The 26447-nt window shown below is 39.0% G+C and overlaps 1 protein-coding gene and 1 long non-coding RNA gene across 4 annotated transcripts in view; one reads left to right on the forward strand and one right to left on the reverse strand.

Annotated features, from left to right (window-relative positions):
- FBXO36 (F-box protein 36) overlaps positions 1 to 26447 on the reverse strand; it is a 74873-nt gene that overhangs the window by 12689 nt on the left and 35737 nt on the right. For both annotated transcript variants that reach the window (XM_036997774.2, XM_036997773.2), the window contains exon 2: positions 11372 to 11480. In XM_036997774.2, coding sequence (XP_036853669.2) covers positions 11372 to 11480 — 109 coding nt within the window. The remainder of the gene's footprint in view (positions 1 to 11371; positions 11481 to 26447) is intronic.
- On the forward strand, positions 16470 to 25735 carry LOC140844930 (uncharacterized). 2 transcript variants are annotated; one of them, XR_012123484.1, is made up of 4 exons: positions 16470 to 18817; positions 20527 to 20670; positions 22621 to 22695; positions 23544 to 25735. It is a non-coding gene; the product is annotated as an uncharacterized lncRNA (long non-coding RNA). The 2 variants fall into 2 exon arrangements; XR_012123483.1 differs by having other exon boundaries at positions 16470 to 18546.

Below are 26447 nucleotides of genomic sequence, written 5' to 3' on the forward strand. Positions count from 1 at the left end.
TTTTATTATCTTTCATATCAGACATAAAACTAGAATGCCTACTCTTACTCAACACTGATTTGGAAGTAAAAAAAAAAGATATAAAAATTTATCAGGATTAGAGAGCAAGGAAAAACTGCCAATACTGCAGATATCTAGATATCAACACACAAAAGTCAAGAAATTCTACTGAAAAATGGTCAGTATAATTTCTTTATATACCAGCAATAATTAATTCAAAATTATGACTTAATATATATTTATCTTCTGACCCAGTTATCTCACAAATATATATTGAGTAAATATGAAATGACCCATGCATGAGGTTATTATGCATTTTGGCACTCTTTGTCAATACCACAAGTTTGGAAACAACCCAAATTTTCATCATTAGGATTCTGGTGCATCCACAGGAAGAAATAGTATGCAGCTGTGAAAGAAGAAGGGGGAAGGGGAAGGGAGAAGGGGGAGGAGATCTGGAAAAGCATGAAGTGATTTCCAGGATATATTAGTGGAAAAGTAAAGTGCTGAACAGTAGAAATAGAATATCAGTATTTGTATAAGAATATGACAGGGGTTGGGGAGTGGGAGTGGGGAGGTATGGGTGGGGGTGTCCATAACTGTATATGAATTTGTTTTTAACTGCAGAAGGAAACACCGGAAGGACACACAAACAAAAATACAAGTGGTTAGTGTAGCACAAGAGGAAGAAGGGGTGGAGCAGATAGGGATGGAACCAAGCCACTGAATGTACATTTTTCACAATTTTGACTCTGGAAACACATGCATATTTTACATAATCAAAGCTTAAAACAGAATTTAAGTTATTTTTTGAAAAATTATCCTATTCTTAGCCACAAAAAAAATCATAAGGTGACTGAGAAAAATATGAACAAAGATATTTAGAGGTCAAAAAAGACCTATATGAAAAAAAATTTATTGGAAAACAAAAGAAGATTTAAATAAATGGAGAGATATACCAAGTGCATGTTGGGAAGACCAAAAGATGACAATTGCCTCCTCAAAAATCCAGAAAGTCAACCCAATTCCAATTAAAATCTCAACAGGAATTTTTGCATAGCTTTACCAGCTGATCTTAAAATTCACACGCAGAGTAAAAGGTCAAGAACAGGCCAACAGGTCTTTCCTGTAAAGAATAGAAGGAGTGGGGGGAGATGAATTCATCTTAACAGGTGAGAATACTTACTGTAAGGACTGCAGTTAAAGCAGTATAGTGTTGGCGTTAAGACAGAAGACTAATAGAATAAAATATCCCTGGAAATGATAGGGATACATCAGAATCTGGAATATATAAAAAATGGGGTTGCAAAACAGTGTGGAATAACGAAGTCATTGTATGAATGGTGCTGGGAACACTGACCAGCCATACAGAAAAAAATTACAATCTTTCATCTCATCATATCCCAAAATAAAGTTTAAGACTAAGTTAAAGATCAAAATATGAGCAACAAGTCATAAAACATTTAGAATGAAAAACAATAGTATATCTTTATAAATCAGGGTAGGGGAAGACTTCTTAAACAAAACAGAAAAGTACAAGCCATACATTAAAAGACTGACAAATCTGAACTGGATCAAAATTGTAAACTTTTGTATGGGTGAAAATACTAAACAAGGTAAAAAGATAAACCAAGGCTTTGTGAAATATCTCTAGCACATGTAACCAAACCAAAGTATTGGTACCCAAATTATGTATATAAAAAAGTTTCTACAATCAATACAAAAAAGACAATCAAATAGAAGAAATAGGCAAAGGAAATGAATTAGCAACTCTCAGAAGGGAAAACCCAAATAGTCAATAAATATCCCAGTTTAGAGAAACTCTAATAAACTATACAGTATAAATGAAGATTTATTGTTGCAAAAAAGTGGAAACCACCTAACTACTCTGAGTAGGGGAAATGATTGAATAAACCATGGTTTATAGAATAATACCACCAACCATTGAAATGAATGAACTAAATCTACATATCTCCATGGATAATCTCAAAAAGTGGTTAATGATAAAGCTGAAAAATTATGTAGTATGATACTATTTATGGAAAACTGTAGACATATAAAAAGAGTATATTTTGCTTATGTATTTGTACCTATGTGTAATAAAATATGTTTGGGAATGATGAAGAGCTTTAAAAGAGTTAGTAGAAAGGAAAGGGGGGAAAGAGGTGAGGAGTCAAAATTTGACTATATATGTAACGTTTTTTGTTTTCAAAAGATATTAAGTAAATACAGTGCTCACCTCAGCTATATATTAATAAAACTGGGATGACAAAGAGAAGATTGAAATGGTCCTGAGATAGAATTACACAAAAATTAAAAACATTCAAAAAAGTAAACCATTCACAGTAGATTTTCTGCTTATGTGTAATTAATTTAAGCTAGAAGTTAAAGGAAAAAAATAACCACAACATGCCTTGGAAATTAAAATGTTCTTAAATAATATGTGTCAAAGAAGAAATCATAATAGAACTTAGAAAATACTTTTAACTGAATGAGAAAAAGGATACAACTTGCCAAAATGTATCTAAGTACAGAAGCGCTTGAAGAAAATGTAGGAGGAAAATGGCTGAAAACAATGCTTTATGCCCCCATCTCAAGAAGGTCGGAAAAGAACAACAAATCCGACCTAAGGAAAGTAGTAGGAAGGAAAAAATAAAGGTAAGAATAGAAATCAATAAAAAAAAATTTTAATAAATAAAAACAGAGAAAATCAACAGAGCTGAACATTCTTTAAAAAAGTTAATAAAACTAATAAACCCCTAGCAAGACTAATCAAGAAAAAGAGAGAGAAAGCACAAATGACCATTAAGGAATGAAAAAGAAAACAGCACTACAGATACTACACACACAGAAAGAAGAGGAAATTATGAGTAACCTATACCAACATATTTGATAATTTGGATAAAATTAAGTAAATGTGACAAACATTACCATCTCTTGCTAGTGGTGTTGGGTATCTGTAATATTATCTTCTGTTCTTTTTTTGTAAATAGAGATATTTCTGAATTTAAAAACTTTTAGAGGGCAAGGTATAGAACAAAATGTATAAGATTCCACTTTCTGTATTAACCTATTTTGTATACAGGCATAGACCATTTCTGGAAAGATCTGAGAAACTGCTAGTGAAGGTTGTCACAGAAGCTGGGAACATGGGGTCAGAGGGAGACTTATTTTTATCCTAAAATCTTTTAAAACCGATTTAACACTTGTTTTACTGTGTATTTATTCTTTTTTTTTCATCTCAAAAAATTAGCTAATAAAAAATAAAATCCAAGATTCTTCTTTAGACCTGCCTTCCATGCTCTGTAGCCCAGAGCCAGGCTCCACACACCCTGGACATGCTTCCGCCCCTCGGCACCCGCTCATCCCACCCTCCATCCACAGAACCCTACCCAGGTCTGCCCAAACTCTAGAAACCAGGCTGAAGACCAGGACCGCTGATTAGATTAAAGATGGCAAAGAGGAGAGAAGTAGACAAGAGGTAGGGGGTGGACATGGGAAACTGAAGCCCCAGTCCAAGGCTGAGACCTAGGCCTGAAGGAAGGACCCGAGGAAAGGGGGTACGGGTCCATGGCACGGGGCTGGCCCAGGTTTGGGAAGGAGGTCGAGACAGTTCTTCCCCACCTTCTCATTCCCGATGTACCGGTATTTTCAGGATCTAGAACTCACGCCAATATTTCAGGATTATTAGTGTTTATTAGTATTATCAATTTTCTATTATAGTCCCCATTTCAAACTTTCAGTTCCATTTGACTTGTAAATCATCTAAATGCCCAAGGGACTCTTAATACTTTGACATCTAAATTGTGTCTCCCACATTTTCCACATGGAATAGCAAAAATAAAAACTCTTTGCTGTTTGGTTCAGAAGATATGGTTGTTAAAGTCATTTGGTTTTATCACGTGGCATTTTGTGGCCTGGCCTACAAACTCAGTCACCACTTACAGCCCTCCTTTGAAGATCTAAGCAACCAACTTCAAAATAGACATCAGTTGGAAAACAACTTATTTTTAGGTTGGATTCAACCTCAGTCCATGAATCAGCAGAGTTTATACAGGCAGACTTTTGCCTAAAATTAATTTTTTTTGAGGTATTCTTTTAAGATAAAAATTTTAAAATATTTCCAATTACTAATTTGTGGCTATTCCTATTTATTTAACTTAAGAAAAAAATCTGTCAACGTTTTCTCAGATTTTTAAAGGTCTCAGAAAAAACAAATTCAAACTTCATAGGCAAGTGAAAAAGACTGCAAACGGGCAAATCACAGAAAGGATATAAATGGCAATTATACATGACAGGATGCTCAACTTAGTCGTTATCAGGAAAATGTTAATTAACTATGACACTATTTTCACCATTTGACTGGAAAAGATGAAAAGTGTGAATAGTAATATCCAATTAGTGGTGGCAAAGGTGTAAGAAAACTATATCCTGTTGGCTGGAATATAATTAATACAGTTTTTGGAGGGCAATTTGTGAATATAGTGAAATGACTGGTGACATTTATGTAAGTTTTGAGTTACTCAAAATTGAAATATTGTGACATCAAAATATTAATGAAGTCGCACTTTTATGAACAAATGTTGAAATAATGTAAATCATCAATTTCAAATTCTTTCAAAACTAGCATAATTATAAAGGTCAAATAAATTGTTGACAACATTTGTGCTGTACCCCATGACAGTGTCACCCTACTAGAAATACCAACCTTTGTCAGGGTTTAGAGAATTCACCCCTCAAATAAAATACTCTGCATCTATCAAAATTTATAATGTACATTTCTTTGGCCCTAGCAATTCAACAACTAGAAATCTATGTTACTGACATACTGTCACAAATGTGCAAAGATAAACATGTCCCAGAATGTACCTAAAGGGTTTAGAAAATACCCAACAGTTGAGGATTGTATGTTTATACAACACAATACCAAACAGTTTGGAAAAGAACAGGGGACTTCTATGTACGCTAACAGAAAAATGCTCACCATATGTTAAGTGAAAAAACAAATTAATGAACTAAAGATTCTATTTTTATAAACAAGCACACACACAATCCAACATTGAAAGAATTCAAAGGCAAATGAAACTATTTATAGTGGTCATCTGCCTTTCTGGGGAACAGAGCTCTGAGGAAGAGAGAAAGAATTTTCACTTTTTTTTAAATGAAAGAATTTTTTAAAATAAAATTGTTAAGAAAAAAAAAAAGACACAGGCCCAACATGGGGTCACTTAGGCTAGGTTAAGCCTCCAAGCTGGGGCTTAATACCTACCTAATTGTAGTTTCAACCTCCTTCAGATATGTCATCAGTCAGAAATTTCTGGGCAGCAGGGATAAGCTAATGTCACCTGTGCCCTCTCCATCCCCCAAAGATGAAGCAATCCACTTAACAAGACCCTTTGTCCTCAAATGAAGGTAACCCACCCCCAAAAATCCTTTTTGCCTTTTTGTTTATGACTTCCTTGTCCTGCCTTTAAAAACCTCTTCTTTTCTGTTGCCCTTCGGAGCAGCTCTCTACTTGTTTAATAAAGCCAAAGAGATCTACATTTACGTGGTTGAATTTTGTTTTTTAGCAAAATACAGTCGATATACAATATTGGTTTCAGGTGTACAACAGAGTGATTTTTTTTAATGGAAATATACATATTTTTAATTGAAATACAGTTGGTATACAATAGTATATTGGAATTTTGCTTTTCAAATGTTAAAAAGTGTAACAGTTAGAATCATGTGCTAGGCAAATGCTAAGCACTTCATTCAATTACTCTTCCTAAGGACCCAATGAGGCAGATAATACTATTATTTCCATTATCAACAGTTGAAGAAACTGAGATCCAAAGAGATTTAATAATTTGCCTGAGGTCACATATCTAGTGGGGTTTGGAGCCAGGATTTGAACAGAGGTAACTTGTTTTAAGTAATACTTTTAATCTCCATATTAACAGTTCTCTATACTTGGAAGTGTATGAATGACTTTTAAAACAACAAACATGAATTTGGTTTTTTTTAAGTGCAAATGTGGAAAAAAATTCAGCAAAGTTTTTGATTTTACAATTTAGGGCTGTTGCAAACATTGCCCCTCCCAAAGATGTCCCATATCCCCAATCTTCAGGACTGATGAATATGTGATCTTACACGGCAAAAGGGATTTTGCAGATGTGATTAGAGATCTTGAGATAAAGAGATCAGCCTGGATTAAATGGGTCAGCCCAGTGTAACTACAAGTGCCCTTTGAAGAGAAAGGAGGAGGTAGGAGCGTGGAAGTCAGAGATGTGCCGACTGAAGCGGCGTGAGTGAGAACAGCTGGACGGGCCGCTGCTGTCTCTGAAGGGGGAGGAAGAGGCCTGGAGCCCAGGAAAGCAGGCAGCTTGTAGGGCTTGGAAAAGGCGAGGAAACCGATTCTCCCCTCAAGCCCCCAGAAGGAACGGAGTCCTACCAATGGCTTAATTTTAACCCAGTGAGACTTTGGAACTCCATAATGTAAGATAGTATGTTTTTATTATTTAAGCCACTATATTTACAGCAATTTGTTACGGCATCAATAAGCAACCACTACAATCATTAGTTACAAACTTAATAAAGATACTCTGCTTACAAGATTACAGGAAATTCTTTACATGGAAAGTACGGATTTTGCTATGGGCTGAACACTGCCCTCCCCACCTTCCCCATATCCATATGTTGAAATCCTAAATCCCAGTACCTTTGAGTGTGACTGTATTGGGAGATAGGGCCTTTAAGGAGGTAATTTGGTTAACTTAGGGTGTGGGCTCTAATCCAATCTGATATTCTCATAGTTAGAAATTTGGACACATGGAGAGACACCTGGGACGTGCACACACACAGGAAAAGCCACAACGGCACGCAGTGAAGTAGCCCTCTGCAAGCCGAGGAGAGGCCTTAGAAGAAACCAACTGGCAGCGCCTGGATCTTGAACTAGCCTCCAGAACGTGAGAATATAAATTTATGTTGTTGAAGCCATCCAGTCTGTGGTATTTTGTTATGGCAGCCTTAGCAAACTAATGCAAATTGATATGGTTTATTTCTTTAGTGTTACTTATAACTGCCCCAAGTAGAAAAATACTACTAAGTTCTAAAATTTACTCCTTGTGCTGTTATTTGAACTTAGTCATGCAAATTCAGTGCTTTTTTATGTTTTTTTTAACAATATTGCTTTATCAGAAAGTGTAGGTCTTCGTTCATTTATTTTAACAAACATAGACTAAGAGCCTACCATGTGTCTGATCTTAGAAATAGAATGATTAAGAAGACATGGTCCCTGAGCTTGAAAAACCATCTTAAAATTATCAGTCTGATAGCATGATTTTGATCATGATGCAAGATTTTCCCCCCTGGAATAAATTATTGATCAGAAACTTGAACTCTGTTAGGACCAGACATAATTTAGAAGAATCTAGATTTTAGAGTTTACCTTTGTCCTACCTTCTAAGAGTTCTCTCACATATTTCATACAACAAGCATTTGTTGACCTATGTACCAGGTGTTGTTCCAGGTGGGCACTAAGACCCCAACAGTATGCAAAACAAAGTCTCTACCATAATAGAGCTCACATTCTAGTGATGGAGACAGACAATAAATAAACAAATAACAGTCTATCATGTGGTACGGGAGATACAGTATTCTAGGGGAAGGGAAGAGGTAGTGATTTTCTATATAGTGGTCAGGGAAACATTCTCTAATAAGAAAATTTCATTAGAGACCTGAATGAGTAGCAAATCATGAGGCCATCTGGGAAAATTCTTAACAAAGGGAAAAGCAAGTACAGAGGTCCTGAGCTGGGAGACTGTCTGGTTTGTGCAATAAACCCCAGGGAGGCCAGTGTGCCTGCAGTAGAGCAGGCAAGAGGGGAGAGACGCTGAAGATCCCTGCAAGACTCGGTTCTTACCTCTTGTGAGACAGGAAGCCATTGGAGGGTTTGAAGAGCAGAGCAATGTGACCTGATATATGTTTTGAAAGGCTGATTCTGCCTGCTTTGCTGAGAACAAAATACTGTGGGGCAAGGATGGGAAGGGTGAGACTAGCTAGAAAGGCTAGTTCAATAATCTGGGAAGAGGTTTATTGCTGGTTGGACAACAGCTGTAACTGGTGAGAAGCCTTTGTGTATCAGTTATCTGTTGTGGCATAACAAATCATCCCGAAATGGACCGGCTTAAAACAATTTATTATCTCACAGTTTCTGAGGTTCAGGCATCTGTAAGTGGCAGAGAGGGGTAGTTCTGGCTCAGGGTCTGTCTCTCAGGAGGTTAGAGTCAAGACTTCACCTGGGTTTGCGTCACCTGAGGCCTTCACTGAGTCTGTAGGATCCTCTTTCAAGAAAGTTCATGCCCATGGCCCTTGGCCTGGAGGCCTCAGTTCCTCACCTGTGGAGGCCTCTCCACAGGGCTGCCACAAGACAGAGTTGTTGGCTATCCCCAGAGCAAGTGAAGAGAGAGAGACATTACTTCTGCCAAATTCTATTGGCCACACAGACTGACTCAGGCCCAGTGTGAGGGGCGTGCACAAGAGTGTGGATGTGGAAAATAGGAGGCATCTTTGGGAGACATCTCGGAGGCTGCCCACCACAGTTCAGAGCCCAGTTTTATTGATGGATTAATTCTAACATGTGATGGGAAGAAAGGAATTAAGGATAACTTTAGGATTTTTGGTTCTTTTTGGGTGGCAGGGCCGGGAGACCAGAGCTATTTTTTGATATGTTAAGTTTGAGAGTGGAGATATTAAGGGGGCAGCCTGATAAATATCTGATTGTGAAATTTTTAAGGAGAATTGAGACATGTCCATTTATGGGTAGCATTTAAGCCAGAGGTTGGATCCAATCCCCCACGAAATAAGTGTAGACAGACAAGAGAAAAGGACAAGAGCTGAAGCCAGGGCCCCAACACTTAGATTTAGAGAGATGGCGAGGAGGCAGGCGGGGAACCAAGAGGGAAGTGCTCCCAGAAGCCAGAGGAAGAAGATGTCACCCCAAGGTAAGTGCTGCTGAGAGGTTAAGGAGGCAAGGGACACGTGGTTCTGGTCCTCTGCCAGGACTGCCACCAAAGGTAACTCCGATTTTTAGAGACACATCACAGGTATGCAGGATTTAAGGGGCAGAGGACCTCTGGATGAGAAAAACTGTGGGGATCTTGTGAATATGAAAAAGGGGGACAAGAAAAAAAGAAATCCAGCCAAATGTCATGCACTTAACAGCTGCAAATGGTGATCAAGATGTGATTATGTACCGTACACGTGCCGGGTCATGGACCGCGCACAGCCACCACATTTTATCCCCAAGTTCCAGAAGGAAATGGGCCCCATTCCTGAGGGTCAGCTTGTGGTCACACAGCCGGGCAGAGGCAGCACAGAGATTCAGGCCCTGGCCAGTGGCCCTGCAGCCCTGCTCTGCATTGCAGTGCACCCCTCGACTGCTGCAGAGAGACCTTTCTGAGGGATTCCCTAAGGACTAAGGAGGAGGGGACAAACAACAGCATTGTTTGGATATTTCCTGTCTGCCTGGTGCTGTAGAAATGTGAGACCTGGAGGCCTTTGAATTTGCCAGATGATTTAATTCAGTATCTCCATGCCGCTCCTAGAGGGAGGCCACTAGGCAGTCCTGAGACTGTAGCTCTCAAAACTGCAATGTAAAAAGCCCAGCTGGGTGTACTTGACAAAATCCCTCCACACTCCTCCAGCCACAGGAGTCACACCACCGTTGAACCCATAAATCCCCACTTGACTGCCTATTTTTCCAGGATCAGTAAACCCACAGTGGTTATTCTGAAGTGAATGTTGCCCCACCCCCACCTCCACCCCCAGTATCTTATCAGGAGTCAAGCAAGAGACAGGTGAGGGTTTGGCCCTAAAACCTGTATCAGAACACAATCAAGTGCAATCCCTCTGGCTAGGTTTTCATGGAAGTCAATTTGGAAGTCACACGGTCTGCCAATGAATATTTAGCATTTACTAGACATACAACTTTGACATAGGTATTACAAGGCTTAGGAAATAAAACGGATCCTAAACTGAAAATAAAATGTGTCTTATAGCTGTTTATAACTGTTTGTTCAGAAACATGTCGATTCTACAATGAAATAATAAGGCATGTCTGGACTGACTTTTATTCAATGAAAATGGGCGGTTTTTCCCCAGCGTCGTTCTTTTTAAGCCAGTAATGAGTTTTGTAGGTACTTGCTATAAAGGAGTTGACAAAATAAGATGTGTGCAGTATCAGGAATTGAAAGCAATCAGTTCAGACTTCTAAGGAGGTAAGGAAAGAAAACAAAACAAAACCCACTCTCTCTCTATGAAAACAATGGTTACATGCTATAATTTTAAATAATAGAATGTTTTTAAGAGTGTTGACCCAGAGTGCGCCTTTAAAAAATAAGATTAATTTGCTTGATTTTTCAACTTCCAATGATTGGTCCTAGCAAAATCAGTAGTTAACTGTGGAACCCTGGAAAGTCGCATCCATTCTGATTCTCATTTGTGAAATGGGGATAATACTTCAAGGATATTGTAATAATAGAATGAGAACAGGTATATGGAAGTCCTTGATATTAATATTAATAACATTGTCTCACTACTCATAATAAAATAAAAATCTGTAAAGTGTCTTCATTTTAAGTTTTAAAATTTTATTATTAAGGAATAATTGTTGAAGAGTTTAGTTAAAGGGAGTCCTTTTGGAGACATACTGAAATAGTTTAGGATGAAATGATGTAACACATTTGCTTCAAAATAATCCAATGGGAACTGTAGGTCTGTGTATAGATTTTGGCCACATTTTGAGTATTGCTGAAGCTGGGTTATGGGTACCTGGGAGTTTGTTAAGAACCATTCTGTCTACTTTTTATGTTTGAAATTTCCATATTGAGAGGGGAAAAAAGCAAAGGGGAAACTGGTGGACAATTTCTATTAAGTCCAAGTGCTACTTGATGAAAATCATTTCTTAAGCAAACCTTGATATCAAAAGAAATGGTCATGATTTTAAAGAATATCAAAATGCATAAGAGTTCAAGGATTTGCTAATTTGGTTATGTTTTCAAATAACCTGCTAAGTTATCTTTAAAGGAAACCCATTTAAATTATTATAGCAAGAAATTATATTTACATTATTTAAGGTTACTAAGGGAATCCACATGTTAACCTGGAATGTTAAACAATTGAAAGATTTTTTTCCCTGAAGAAATTTCAGTATATGTTAATAATTTTCTGGTTTTTAAGAACACAATGTTCTATTACATCTATTATATCTAATAAAGTCCCTAATTACATATCATTATTTCCAAGGATATATTTGATACTTCTTGACAAAATCTATTACTGATTAAGATAATTTCACAGCAGTAAGTATATAACATGCCTCCTTCCTTACTTTGAAGATATGAATTCCCTTGGAAGTCTTGATGAGTTTCTTTTACTTCTCCAGGTTTTGTTGATCGATGCTCACTCCTCAGAGAGATCTTCCACCATCTAAATATCACCTGTTATTGAATAGAAGGTGATATGAATGAAAATCGATTTCGATACTAACAGCTATATTCAGGTTTGGGATTTTGAAGACTCGCTGTGGTAGGCACATAAGGCTGTGTGTCCAACATCAGCTATAGCTTTGCAATCTGGTATCACATCAAAGCAGAAGTGAGGCCTGTGCATCAGTGAACATTTTCCTTAGCGACCAGGGCCACAAATCAAAGTGCTGGAAGGAATCTTAAGTATCCATCAAGGCAATTGATGTTAAAATCACCCAGACCCAAATGGCGATCTGTCTCTTGAAGATCTCTGAGGAGAGAGATTCTCTGCCTCCCTTCCTGTCTACAGGGCAGACAGGATGAGTGGACACTTTTCTCACTGAGAGTGACAGCTACATGGACAGGGCCAGGAAGAGTACCGTTACGCTGTGTTGGATGCATGAGGGTGTCGCTGCACCAGACACTTCTTGGTAATGGATCTGTTGCCACTTGACTTCTATGAGCATTTTGGCTTATCTGAAGAAACTCTCATTTCCATGGTTATGGTCTGCACTTAAGTTCTATGCTGATTTTGTGGCAGGTCAACCACTGGTCCTGATGAGGAAGGCCTTGAAGCTTACCTGATGTAGCTCATGTTTTTCAAACTATAATGAAACTAGGTAACAGTTAACTGAGATGACAAAACTTCCACCAACTTCAGCAACAACCCAAACTCTTTCTATACTTAGATGAGGGCTACAGGGAAAGGACGGGTAAGGAGACGGTGCAGAGAAACCCCTTGCCATCCTAGTTCTAGGCTCCTCCCTCTAGAGCATTACTGCGCAAGGTTGAAATGATGTTCAGGCAGGCTCTGCCAAGGGGAAACTGGCTTTGGGGCCTCCCTTCATCAGTTGGCTTTCCCCTATTTCCACCCACCTAGAGGTCCTGGATGTGTCTTCTTTGGCCACTGCCCTAGTCTTGGCGGTGTTCTGGGTCCCTCAGCCTTTGGACTGCTACACCTTCTTAGGCCTCCTCACTGCTTTCCCCTTTCCCACAGGCCCAGGCTTCAGCCAGCTTCTCTCCTTCTCAGGCTGCCTCCCCCGCCACCCTCTAATCTCCTGAGGCCCTTCCCCCTCCCTTCTCTCCAGCAACTCAGCCCCCGTGATGCCTGAAAGATAACTGACCTCTCAGAAGGTAGAGACTTTTTACACCATTCCACCTGCACCCTGTCCACCAGGAAGCAGATCCTCAATAAATACTTTTGGAATGTATGAAAGGGTACTTTTCACTTAGATTCTGTTCTAAACACTACCGGAGATGAGAAGAGAGTATATGTGTCAGTTATAAAACTCAAAAATCTCACAAAATTGTGGGAAATCCTTTAGCCTTCCACTTTTGGTTTTCCTGAGCATGAGCCTCACAGAAATTGTCCTCTGAAGCATCTTTCTGCCCCATCTCCATGGAGGGTGTAGCAGTCACTATGGCTGCTGTAACAAAATACTGCAGACTGGGGGCTTAAATAACAGAAATTTATTTCTCACAGTTCTGGAGGCTGGACATCCAAGTGATCTTGTCACTGTCAACAGGTTTGGTTTCTCCTTTGGCCTCTCTCCTTGGCTTGCAAACGGCAGCCTTCTCACTGTGTCCTCACATGGTCTTTCTTCTGTGCACATGCACCCCTGGCATCTCTCTCTTCTCATAAGGACACCAGTCACATTGGATTAAAGCCCCACCTTTATGACCTCATTTAACCTTAATTACCTATTCAAGGGCCCTATCCCCAAATACAGTCACCTTGGGGTTTAGGGCTTCAACACAGGCATTATGCGAGGACACAATTCAGTCCATAACAGAGTGACATCAAGTATTACAGTAGAAAGAGCATGAATTTTACAGCAAGATAGGCCTCACCAAGTTACTTCATTTCTCTGCACTTCAATTTTCCTTTTCATTCCTTTTCTATTAAGTAACATTAAAATTAATGTTACATATTATAACTAATATTTCCTTTCTATGAAATGAAGATGCCAGGTGGTCAGAATCTAAGGCTCTGTTCCTTATACCAGATAATCTAGAACTTTCAGAGCTGATTGGCAAGTCCATCTCCTGCAACTCATACAGCTGAGCAAAAAGTTTCAGAGAGGTTAAGCTGGAAGTGCTAGGTCTCCTTCCTTACAACTGTACACCTGATGCTACGTTACAATGAAAGCAAGTCTCAGATTGAGTTCTGCTGCCATAAAGACATGCATCACCAAACTGACACCGCAGGAGTGCAAAACACGATTCCAGGTCAGTGGAGTTCCCCTCACTGTCCACCTGGGCACTCCGCAGGATCCTGCACAGAAACGTTTCTCTCTGGGGCAAGTGCACCCTTCTTGTAATGATATAACAGCTACCCTTTAGCCAGATCAAGCAACTAAATCCTTGGTTAAGTGGAGGATTCCAGAACAAATGGAATTCCAGACAAGGCGCTACTCCAGAAATGTTATGTTATCAAGCTCATTTTTCACTCTGCTCAAAAAAAGGCAGAGAGACACTCGTGCAGTCTTACTTATCAGCCACATATCTGGCACGTCATCCATTTCATCAGTGCAAAATTATTTTGGACATTTGTTATACTAATCAGCCCTCTGGTACGGATTTGAACTGCTTGACATGACGACCTCCAAGGGAGGATCCTAAGGGCACAGACTCATGTCAACTTTTACATGTAGGTAAGCATCCTACAGGCTCTTCGGAGGCAATTAAAGTAAATTACTAAGAATATAACACTTACCTAAGGAAAGATGGCTGTCTAGAACCAGAATCCAAGCCTCTTCGCTCCTAACTCATAAACTCACTTGTTCTGAGGCAACAAGCTTTCTTTATACACGATCTTCATGCTGCGACTCATCAGACCTCCTCTGCCGAGTAGTATGCAGAAATCTGACATTCAGAAGCACAACTTAGGCTGGTCCACACTCGCTTACATTCCATATACTGAACTTTTCAAAACAGAAAATTATATTCGATATTTTCTACCACTTGCTGTCTCTCAGATTGGTAAGGACTTTTATAAGTGACAAAAGCCAGTATTAGTGAACACAAGGAAAAATGGAAGCCCTTAATAACCAATGAGAAGAGTGTAAACTGGTTTGGCAATGCCTATCAAAAACCTTAAGGTCATCCATGCCCTTTGACCCAGACATTCTACTTGTAAGAATTTATCCTAAGCAATTTTTCAGAGGTGTGTACAACATTTTTATGTAAGAATGTTTGTCATAGGTTAATTTTGATAATGAAAAAAACAAAGCTAAAAAATTATGGGACTAGTTAAATAATCATGCACATTGAGATGATAAGAATGCTCTGCGGCCAATAAAGTAATATGTGAAACATATTTAATAACATAGGACAATGTTAATGATCATTTGCTAAAAGACTCAAAAGTGTATATACCACTAAGCCAAATATTGAAAGGAAAATATATATGCAGAGGGAAGGAGCATCAGCATGGCAGCAAATGCATGCATTTCACATGCCAGATAGAGCTTGAAGGGAGCCCAGCTAAGAGGCATCCCTCAAATATTTGTGAACTGGGTGCTACTCTGGCATTATCTGATTTTAAGTCATGTATACATACATAGTTGTTACATATTTATCTCAATTTTAAAAACCTTAAAATCTATAAATGCTGTTTTATTACATCTTTTTATTATATCTTATTCTTATAATGACTGTTTTGTTAGTGAACACGCCTGCAAGAAAAGCCATACAGGAGCTTCCCACAGTTTTTGCAAGACTGTTTAGATCTGGCTGGACTGTGGGTTTCACTGTGTTCTCTCCAGATTTTGTGACCCTCCCAACCACCTGTAAGCGGGGCATGACTGTCTTTTTACAGGTGAAGAAACCAACCGTGGAATAGTTAGATAGCCTGTGAGCTCTTCTCGCCCAGGCAGCAGTAGAACTTGCAAATCTAGTTCGCTTCACTGTCTCAGAGCTGCTCCTCCTTATCAGATACACACCATTATTTGGTATCTTCCTAGAAATCATGTGACTAGTGGTAGAATTCTTGAAAATTTTTATTCATATTTAGCATGTTCCTAGATTTCTTATATATTTCCAGCCAGTCTTTGTAACAAACTTGGAAATTGAGCTTACTTTCAATAGAGAGGTCTAAGATTGCTCATTAGTTCCCCTTCATCTCTTTGCACACAAATTAAGGCAATATGACGAGGCATGTGTCATTCACCAAGCAAAGGCCCCTAACGTTAGGTCTGTTTCCTCACCGTGCCAGCGACTCACCAGGCAGCCTTTAGGGGGGCCTCTGGAAAAAATTGGTTCCAGTTGGTCACCTCAGCATCTGAGTATGCTCTGACAATGCACACCCCACCCCCAGGTCTGAGTCTGCCACTCCCACTACAGCCCCCGGCTGACAACTCCTGCTACTGGGACAAAAAGCAGAGACTGGTGTCAGACTGGTCTGAGTTTAAACCCTCGTCTCTGTCATTTACCTTGGGCAAATTTCTTAATCTCTTTTAGCCTCAGTTTTCTCATCTTCAAAATGGAAACAATAATGATAAATGATGTCCCTCCCCCTCACTGAATTTTGGAGGGATGACCTGAGGAAAACCCAAAATGCCCGGGGAAGTAGGACCATGTCCATTTCCTTCTTCCTTTCCCTCTTGTTGACTTTCTGGGCAATATTCCATATTCAGACAACACCACCAAGAGATCAAAACCGTGTATTTTTTCTCATCAATCCTCCAACAATATTCAGTCATACTTCATCAAGGTCTGTTTTCTTTTATTTATTTATTTATGAAGAACATTATGTTTACTAGGCTCTCCCCTACCCCAAGTTCCCCCTACAAACCCCATCACAGTCACTGTCCATCAGCATAGTAAGATGTTGTAGAGTCACTACTTGTCTTCTCTGTGTTGCAAAGCCTCCCCTTTCCCCCACCCCCCACATTATACATGCTAATCATAATACCCCCTTTCTTCTTCCCTGCCCTTATCCCTCCCTACCAAGGTCTGTTTTCTTAATCATATTCTTCAAAGGTATTTATTTCAGCTCTCCACTCTGACCTGGTATTTGATTTTTCTAATCATCAATCATTAAGAATATTTTGCTGGAAGTATTTCCTCAACAGCATAATGAAGAAGGCTTATCTATCTATCCGGTTAATGGACAAAGTAGCTCATGATGGATTAGAGTGACTGGCCAGTCACTCTAGTCTGGAACTTTGTAAGCATCTGTCTAGGAAATAACGTGTGTTGTTCAGCTCATGACGGTTTCCGCTTTCTCCTGCTATTGTTATTCTATCCGATCAGACTTCTCTGTTTTGGAAATCCTACACATTGAGGAGATTTCAGAGTGGGGTTGAGATCCAGTGTCATGGAGAGTTTATGGAATTAGATCTCTTATTAGGTGAGGAAGGATTTTGTGATCAGAACAGCCTACTGTGAAATGGAGAAGCAAAAACTGCAGAGGTAAACAGCATGTAATCCTACCGTAGATTACTCAAAGCTCACAACGCACTGGCATTCCAAAAGGCAGAAAGACATTATTTTTTTAAATGAGTAATGAGGGTAATTTGTTTATTTCACCTCGTTTTTAAACTATATAATATTACGATATTTTTGGTGCCAATTTACATCAAGCATGTATTTCTCTATGTATTTATGTTTAGTTCAATTTTCCAAGACACAGCAGTACTTAGATTTTCAGCTACTGAAAATTTTACTCTGGAATGGTAGTAATTTTTACACACCAGGAATAAAAGCAACATAATTAATAATGGGAATGATAAGTCTTAAGCAGAAATGGAAAGGGATAAACTGAAATTTTTAATAAGGGGGAATGGACTACATTGAAATGTTTCTTTCTCTCAAGAATTCAGAAATGAAGTCCTTGAAGAGACAATTAATAAACCTCAGTCATGAAGGATTTGATTAGAAGTAGGTGGCAGACATCGTTGGTTGCCACCCAGGTTTCATTTGCCCATCTGCCCTTCCTACATGGACCCCAATTTATCCAGTAGCCTCTCTCCTCTGCATAGCTTGTGCTCAGAACACAGGCCTCATCTCTAGCTCCAGGAGGCAGGATATGATTGGTGCAAAGCATTTTTGGTAAGTTTTTCCCCCTCCCAGTGGTTGTTCTGGGTATGTGATAATATTTTGGCCAATGAGACACCAGGAGAAGTCTGCAGGAGCTTCTGGGAAAGGTTTTGTCACTTATAAGAAGAAACACATGCCCTTTTTGGGCACTGGCTGTTGCTTTGATGTGATGGGAATTGCTGCAGCCATTTTGTGATTATAAGAGGAGCCAATCTAAAGTGTGACAGCAGGCGCCTGGAGGAGACAAAAGCAATAGAATGTGGAGGGGAGCATCCAGAACACTGTCACTGTGTCGGAAGTCTCCTTTCCCTTGGACATGTGTATGTGAAATGATGTTGTATTTCATCAGATCTAATACGCCATCCATTGTGTGTCACAGCATTATTTAATGTGCCACGTAGAAAGACAGCACTGCCAAGGAAACTGAAACAATAGTTTCTTATCATTTATTTCATGGTTATTGAAAGATCTTTTTTACTCTTCACTAAACATGTGTTTTATTATATTACTTTTAGCAATTACATTAATTTTATAAATTATATTAACATAGTATACCAATTTTAATATAATACATTTATATCACCCTTGTGTATGCCTAAAAAAGGAAAAACGTAAGTGGAATGAGTAGATGAAGGTATTCCTAAAATGTCTTCATATTCAGAATCTGTCTTCTGGATCACATCATGAAGCAGATGTTTCACTTTACTGTTTTGCTCAGAATGTTGTCCTCTGTGACATCAAGAGCGTGGTGGTAATAGCGGCTAAGGCCCTGGCCTCTTAAGCTGGCTCTGCAGTCACGGAGAGCTAACCTCCTTTTGATTTCCACTTTGGGGATGCTGTAAACTTCTCGGATTCACCTCCACTCCCTTCTATTTGCATCCTAGCTTTGCCTAGGGTGAGGCGGAGCTGCTGCTGATTGTGCAGAGGAGTGGAGGAGATGAAGAAGGGGGTTCAAACCACATCTTAAACGGAATTTCAACATGCCTACTGTTTTCAGGTCCTTCTTTACCCTTGTTTTCAAACGACCTGTTTCCATCCATTCCTGAACCACCTTACTCTGAGTTTCTGGAGTGCAAATCTGATGTCTTCCTGACTCTAGCTTGATTTCAGCTTTCTCAGGCTGTTAAATCACCTACTAGTAGTAGGTCGTCTGCTTTCTAACATGCAAAATTGTTGCCTTTATTGGCCTTTCCCATTCTCTTTGTGGGTTTATGTTTTAGAAAAACTCTGTAATTTTCATTTTAGTGGTGTTGCCAGGCAGAAGGAGGGTATGTAACAGTTCTTTCACTACAAGCTGTGCTTTCTGTATTCTTAAAATGTTTGAAGTGCTGGAGAATCTGGCCTACTGTATTTGTCATTTTAATTCACATACATAGGATAATGCAAATGATTAAGTTAGGGCCAGTATTTAAAGTTAGAAATATCCCTTAAGTTTATATGATTTTAAGATGTTTAAAACTTTAAAAGAACTTGATCTACATTTTTAAGTTTGTTTCATTACAGCTTTTTAAATACTTGGTTTGATTCTGTTAGATTTGTAATTATGTCTTCTCAGATTTTAGACAAACCTGAGAAAATCAAATATATTAACTTTGTAATGTTGAAATGCTTACGAAGACTTAATCAAGTTTGTAAATGGTATAATTTAAGAGAATTTAATTTGATAGATTTCTAACTTTTGAGTTTTAATCTGTAATTTTTAAGATTTGATTACGTTTATAAATAGTGCTGTTTAAATAAACATTTAAAAAACAGAATGTTTAACGGATTATGGATTATGATTAATAATACAAGATAATTAAGCACTAATCAAAGAATAGTGGAAATGAGTGTTTTTAATTTTAATACAAAATTACTTGATTTATAATTGAATTTAGGTTTGTAAGGTGTCTTTGAAGGTTTAAAGAAAAATAGATTTTTAATTTCTAACCAGTTAAGTATTAGGGATAAACGCAAATAATTATAATAAATGTAAAATATTTGTAACAAATGGTAAATAATTACAAATAACTAAAATAGAGTTTCTTAAGTCAGATTTAAAAGACTGATTTAGGAAAGTGGGAATGTCTTTCTTTTGGAAAAAGAAAATTGATTTATGCCTAATAACAGGATAAGCTCCAAATGGATCAAAGATCTGCATGTAAAAAAGTGAAACCATACAAGGACTAGAAGGAAAAAAAAAAAGAATTCTTCTATTGTCTTTCTATTTATGTCTCAAAATCCAAAAACCTTTATACAAGAGAAAAATTGTAAATTCAGCTATATAAATATAAAAAGTTTCTGTATGGCAAAGTCTCCAAAGACCTGTACGGAAATGTTTGAAGCAGCTTTGTTCATAATAACTCCAAACTGGAAACAATCAAAGTATCCACCAACTGGTAAACAGATAAACACATCCGTATGACAAAATACCACTCGGCCATGAAAGAACTGCCGATGCATGCAATAACGTGGTTGATTCCCAAAAGCATTACGCTGAATGAAAGAAGTCAGGCATAAATAATCATACCTTCTGATATGATTCCATTAAGGGCATGTTGGAGAAGACAAAACAGAAATCAGGGGTGCCAAGGGATGGGGCTGGGAGAGGAAGCTGACTGCATAGGGACATGAGAGGACTTCTTGGGTTGATGGAAATATTCTATATCTGTATTATGGTGGTGGTTATAGAAGCTAAAAAGTATGATTTTTACTACATTAAAAGCATACCTCAATAAGCCTGATTTAAAAAAATCAAAGTCAAAAGATAATGATAAACTGGGGAAAATATCTGCAATTAATATATCACAACAAAGGGCCAATCTCCCTAAAGAGTTTGTAGAAATAGAGAAAAAAATACATTAATTTTAAAAAAAAGCAAAAGACATCAATACTGGGGCATGCCTGTTTACCCTTCATAGTTCCTACAATCATAATAATCATCTTTCTCTCTCCCTCTCCTTGTCTCCATCACCTTGTCACTCATCGCTTCTGTAAGAACTCAGGTGGAAACTGCCGTCACTTCTTGCTTAATGGTCCTGCAGGATCTCAGACAGTCCAGACCTCTCCTGATGATCTGCCCTACACACGTCCCTTGGACTCAGCAACCCATTCTTCCTGCACTGAACTCAGCCAATCCAGGGTATAAAATAGCCAGAGACTTGGGTCCCTGTAGGGTAGGGTCAACACCTGTATTCAGCCTGAAGCAGTTATAGGAGAATGATCCTCCTCTCCCAGCATCCCCAAAAGATTTGGGGATACAAGTCTCTGGAGGGGTGGGGGAACAGATGCCATAGGCAGTGTAGTTCAGGAAAAGAGCCAGGCCCTGGGTGAGTCAAGAAAACCTTGAGGCTAATTCATGTGGCCAACTGGCAGAACAGGTTAGACAAAGACAAACCAGCTAGATTCTAGAAAGTTAACTTGTTCAAACCAACTAGATTCAGGATAGGCAACAAAAATAACCTACTGTTACTTATTATATGTTGATTAACATACTAAAATTCACACCTCTTGGTACCATGACAGTACTATGGTAGGTCATCTACAGACAGAGAGAGTCACCCTATTGGCTGGAAATCCCCTCCCTCTTCTGAGAAAACTCCACCAACAAATATTCAACCCCCTGCTCAACTCCAGCTATAAGGTCACCCAACCCGAACCTCACCGTGATGCTCACCTCTGGAGCACACCCGCACTCCTTCCTCGAGTGTGTATTTCCACTTTAAATGAACGACTCTGCTTGTGTCTGCTCATCCTGCTCAGGAATTCTTTCTCCATCAGAGTCAAGACCCCTTCCCCTGGTTGAGGTCTCACCTATCACGCAGGGCTCTTAGGGTTGGATTTTCCAAAAACTGTTAGAGAACTTAGAAAGTGTGATTTTTACTACATTAAAAGCATACCTTTTCTAATAAAAAAAATCAAAGTCAAAAGAAAAATGATAATGATAAACTGGGGGAAATATCTGCAATTAATATCACAACAAAGGGCCAATCTCTCTAAAGAGTTTGTAGAAATAGAGAAAAAAACTAATTTTAAAAATGAGCAAAAGAAGTGAAAAAGTCCACAAGAAAAAAAAATTCACATAACCCATAAACATATGAAAACATGCTCAATTTCACTTACAGAAAAGCATTTTAAAATTGCACTGAGATACCATTTTTCATCTATCCAGACTGGAAAAATCCAAAAGAATAAAAACACACCTTGTTAGCAAAGATGTAAGGACACAGGTACTCTCATCATTGTGGCACAAAAGCTATGGAGGCAAATTTTTTTTTTTAGTTTTCTGGAGTCTTTATATGGAAGCAAATTTAGCATCATCTATTAAAATTATAGATGGGAAGAAAAAGATGATTTATTTAATAAACAGTGTTGTCATAAACCATCCATGTAAAAGAAATAAATTTAAAATTCCTACCTCCAACTACATTCAAAAACAAAATGTAGATGGACTAATGTGATAAGTGCAAAAAGTAATACTGTAAGATTTTTAGAAATGAATGTATTACTTTAAAATAATAAATAATACCATTTTCATCTTAGAAAATGGTGCAGGAAGCAGGGATAGCACCACACGAAGAACAATTATGCATGTGTTTAATACCATCTTCTTCTCTGGCTAAAATATTGGAATCAGAATTCTAGACTCTGATTAGAAGCTATTATTTTAATTTGCCAGTTCACTACAGAGGTGGTAGCTACTAGCTTTGCTCCCTCTCCTAGGTCATGAGATCCAGAAATGTAACTTTAAGCAATATTCTTTATAGGAAAACATTCTATTAAGTAAATCAAATCAGAGGTGCTACGGAATTCATGATTACTCTGATTTTCTCCTTACTGTGCATGAAGACTTGGGTGTTAATACATTAGACATAATCTCACACTAGGCAGATTTTCCAAAAGCAAAGTTTGCACAAAGGAAGAAAGATAAGTAAGAAAACTATACATAACTGATGATAAAATGAAAATGAGCACAAAATCCAACATGAGTACTCATGATTCAGAGGAAAAAAGTCACTCAAGTAATGAAAGGATAAAAGGTATATCATACCAACGTGGATGGGATGTCACTAACTGTTCCTACCATTTGAAGGCACAATGGGGCCTCAAGAGTGTCCGAGCAGGTGTTTGGGACCCAGAGGGACATTCCAGCTCAAGGACTTTCTAGGTGGGTGACCCTAAGTGGAACTCATAATCTTGTTTGCCTGCTCAAATCTTCTCTTCTGGGAGGATTGAAATGAAGTGATACATATAAATGTGCCTAGCAGAATATACCAGATACAGTTCTATTTTCCTTTCCTATCAAACTATTACTAGAATTTGTTGAAATAACATGTCAAGAAGAATACAGGCCCACTTCCCTAGGTTTAGAAGAAGCACAGATGGACTCTTGCAGCTGCAGTTGAAGACTTCATGAAACCCACACTTTTCTAAGTCTGGAGATGGTGGGACTATTTCCAAGCACAGATAGACTGTGAGTCAGGGCCACGCCAGTCAGTTCTAACACACACTGCAGAGGCCTGCCCCCAAAACACTAAGTATGCCTGCCAGATGGGTGTGCTAAAAATCTCTAAGAAATTCAAAGCACTCCACAAACAATAAGGTAAAAAAAAAAAAGCTCTAAACACAGATAGAAGTAGAGCCTTTATGTGTGTGTATGCATTAGTAAAATATTATCTTCTGGAACAATGCCTGGAAAAATAAACGATCTGCAACTCTCTCTCCAGAACCTTCCCAGCTATGGGCAGGAGAAGTGCTTAAGCAGGTTGAAGGCCCAGGGGTCTGTGGCCCCACTTCACAGGGCACACCTTGGGGTATCCTTGCCTCTAAGCCTGGAAGCTGCTTCTTCATAAAATTACTATGAATAATTTTTACTTCATAAAATTACTCAAAGGCATCTATGCTTTTGCTTCTGGTAACAAAACAGTAAATCACTCTCCCCTCTTCCTCTCAACAGTGGAAACAAGTTTACTGCCCTTGTAACTTACCCGTTTCCCTATCACTGTTCTCTTCCAGTGCATCTGGGGCAGAGTCTGACCGCTGAGCGACGGCCACTTCGGTTTTACTTCTGTGCCTCCTTCCTTCACGTGCTCTCCACATGGAATGCTTCGCTCTCCTGTGGTCGCCTTTCTTTTTGTTTGTAAAATGAACACCTGCTACTGCATGCTTGTGTCTATGTCCTTTTCAGGGCTTATCTGCTAGTCAAATAGAGTAACCAACCACTTAGCACTTTTATTTCTGGGAATTATTTCTTAATTATTAACTACATATAAAAATTGGATCTACTTTGTCTAAACTTTTCTTAGCTTCTATTACGGACTGAACTGTGTCCTCTCCCAAATTCTCATGTGTAGGTAAAACTGTAATGTTTCCAGAATCTCTCGTCTGGATTTAGTCCATCGCCTGATCAACAGGTGTTTACAAGGGGTGGAGAGAAGCTATTCTCTCTTCCCCTCTGCTGTGTCATTGGTCTGGCACCTGTCAGTCACCAGGACTCCACCTGTGGTGTTGCTCCCAGAGGGGGTGGGTAGAGAGGCAAGTGCAGGCCTGATGGGAGAGAAAATGGGCAAGCAAGGGCTAAGGCAGCAGGATAGCCAGGTCTTCAAACAAAAGTTTTTTTCCCCTTTGACTGATTTTGGCTTCCCTGGTTTCACTGGCTTATTTGCCCCAAGCTGGGAACGCTTCTGCCTGGAGTTACACTACGTGGAAGTTGTAACCCTCAGTGTGACTGTATTTGTGGGTAGGGCCCTTAAAAAGGAATTAAGGTTAATGAGGTCATAAGGGTAGGGCCCTAATGCAATGTGACTTATGTCCTTGTAAAAGGAAGAGGAGACACCAGTGATGTGTGTGCACAGAGGGAACATCATGGTGAGCACACAATGAGAAGGCGGCTAGCTACAAGCCAAGGAGAGAAGCCTCAGGAGAAACCAAACTGCCAACCCCTTGATCTTGGACTTCTAGCCTTCAAAGCTATGAGAAAACAAATTTCTGTTGTTTAAATCCTCCAGTCTGTGGTATTTTGTTATGGCAGCCCTGGCAGACCAATCCAGCTCCCAAAATGATACTGATAAATGAGAATCAATTTTATTGAGGGCCTACCATGTGCCATGTGCAGTGTGCGCTTGTCTTTATCCCATTGAATCTTTACAACTCTAAAAGGTTAATATCATTGTGCATTTTACAGATGAAAAAAACGAAGACTCAGTAAATTTAGAAACACTTTCCCCAACTTATTCACTGCTCCCTGGGATTTGAATCCTGGTCCATCTGACTCCCAAGCCACTAAATTGGTTAAACATGTTAAACTTATTCAACATGTTGCCTTACTGGAATGACAAAAAGCCTTACCTTTTCAATGCCCATGATAATTCATGGAAGCAGTGGTACTTAGAGTCTTAACGATGCTAATCCACATATCTTTAATATTTGGCATTGGATGGGCTTTTTACTTACACTTTATGGGGGTGTGATTAATGTGCTGAGAAATCATAGCATTTTATTCATTCCACATTCCAGAAGCACATAGGACATTGGCATTGTTCTAGGCAAAACAGAAACCTTTCCCCCCATGAAGATTACACTCTTTGGGGAGGGAAAAGAGGAGTAAGGACAATAAACAAGACAATATATTTCACAGTGCAGTAGAGTGTGATAAATGCTGTAAAGAAAAATAAACTGGGAAAAGCAGATAGGGAGTGCTGGGCAGGGATGGGAGTTCCATTTTAAATAGGGTGGTCAGGCAGGTGTCATCTGAGCTCCTCAAAGCTAGATGGTTAGACACAGGAGCTGCTCAACTGCAGCAGGCCCCAGGCGGCCCTTCCAAGCATGCAGGCGACAAGCAAAATCCCCTCTTAACATCCTACCTGGAGCTGAGTTGCTCACTGGAGACAAATAGCACCTGTACTGTATATCACAACCCTGGGATTACATCTACTAGGCTTTCCTGCTAAACTGCAGATTATGAGAATAAGAGCAAAGAAGCAACAATGAAAACTTTCTTCAGGTGCTTTGCTATTTACTTATGCCTTTGCTTTCATGTCTGTATGCCTTCGGGAGCCAGCTCCCTGAAAGTTCTGCCTGCAGCTTCCTGGCTGTACAGCCAATGCGTCTTCCATGTAGCAGATGCTCACAGTGAGGAACTGGACTCCGGATCATCAGCGTCCTGCCTCCTCGCCCAGCGTCATTTGTCATCATCACTCCAGCGAGTTGCCTGGAAGCCCCAAGTTCTGATTAAACCGCCATGCATTTGCACATGCGTGTCCAGTGCCTAGAGCGTCCTCCCTGGCTGTACTTCCGAAAGACTCATTTTTCAAGATTTACTTTGACCACTTTCATTGCGTCATGACTGTCAGTAAAAGAATCTTATCTGTCTACCTCTCAAGTGAGCTGCTGGATTAACAAATATTCTCTATTCTCTGGGCAAAACACTTAGCTTTCAATATATGATCAAACTTGCAAAAAAGGGTCTGTAGTGATGGTCACATATCCATTTACTTGTTGAGTCTATACATTTATTAATCACATAAATATTTACTGTGTCCCTGTGACTTGTAAAGCAGTGAGCCAGGCAACTGTTTGTGCATGGGTGAAGAATACTGTAAAAAATAAATAAGACTCTCGTTCAAGAAGACCATATTTGTACAGCTAGAACATGAATACAAAGCAATATAAAACAATTACTTATGTTGACTTGTAAAAGATGAATATATGGCTTTAATTACTTCAGTTATACTAGCATAGTAAATAGGACTCTCACTTTCTTAAAGCAGATGTGCAAAAAATAAATTTTTTTTGTAAGTGAACATTATTTTACTTTCTAATAAATAATAAATACACATGGGAGAATGAACAGAGTAAATAGGTAAAAGCATCTGTCTTGTCAGTGGGTTTCAGCCTTGGGCAAGTTCACTATGGATTCAA

This window comes from Manis javanica, chromosome 12 (genome assembly GCF_040802235.1).
Source record: "Manis javanica isolate MJ-LG chromosome 12, MJ_LKY, whole genome shotgun sequence".
Classification (NCBI taxonomy): domain Eukaryota; kingdom Metazoa; phylum Chordata; class Mammalia; order Pholidota; family Manidae; genus Manis; species Manis javanica.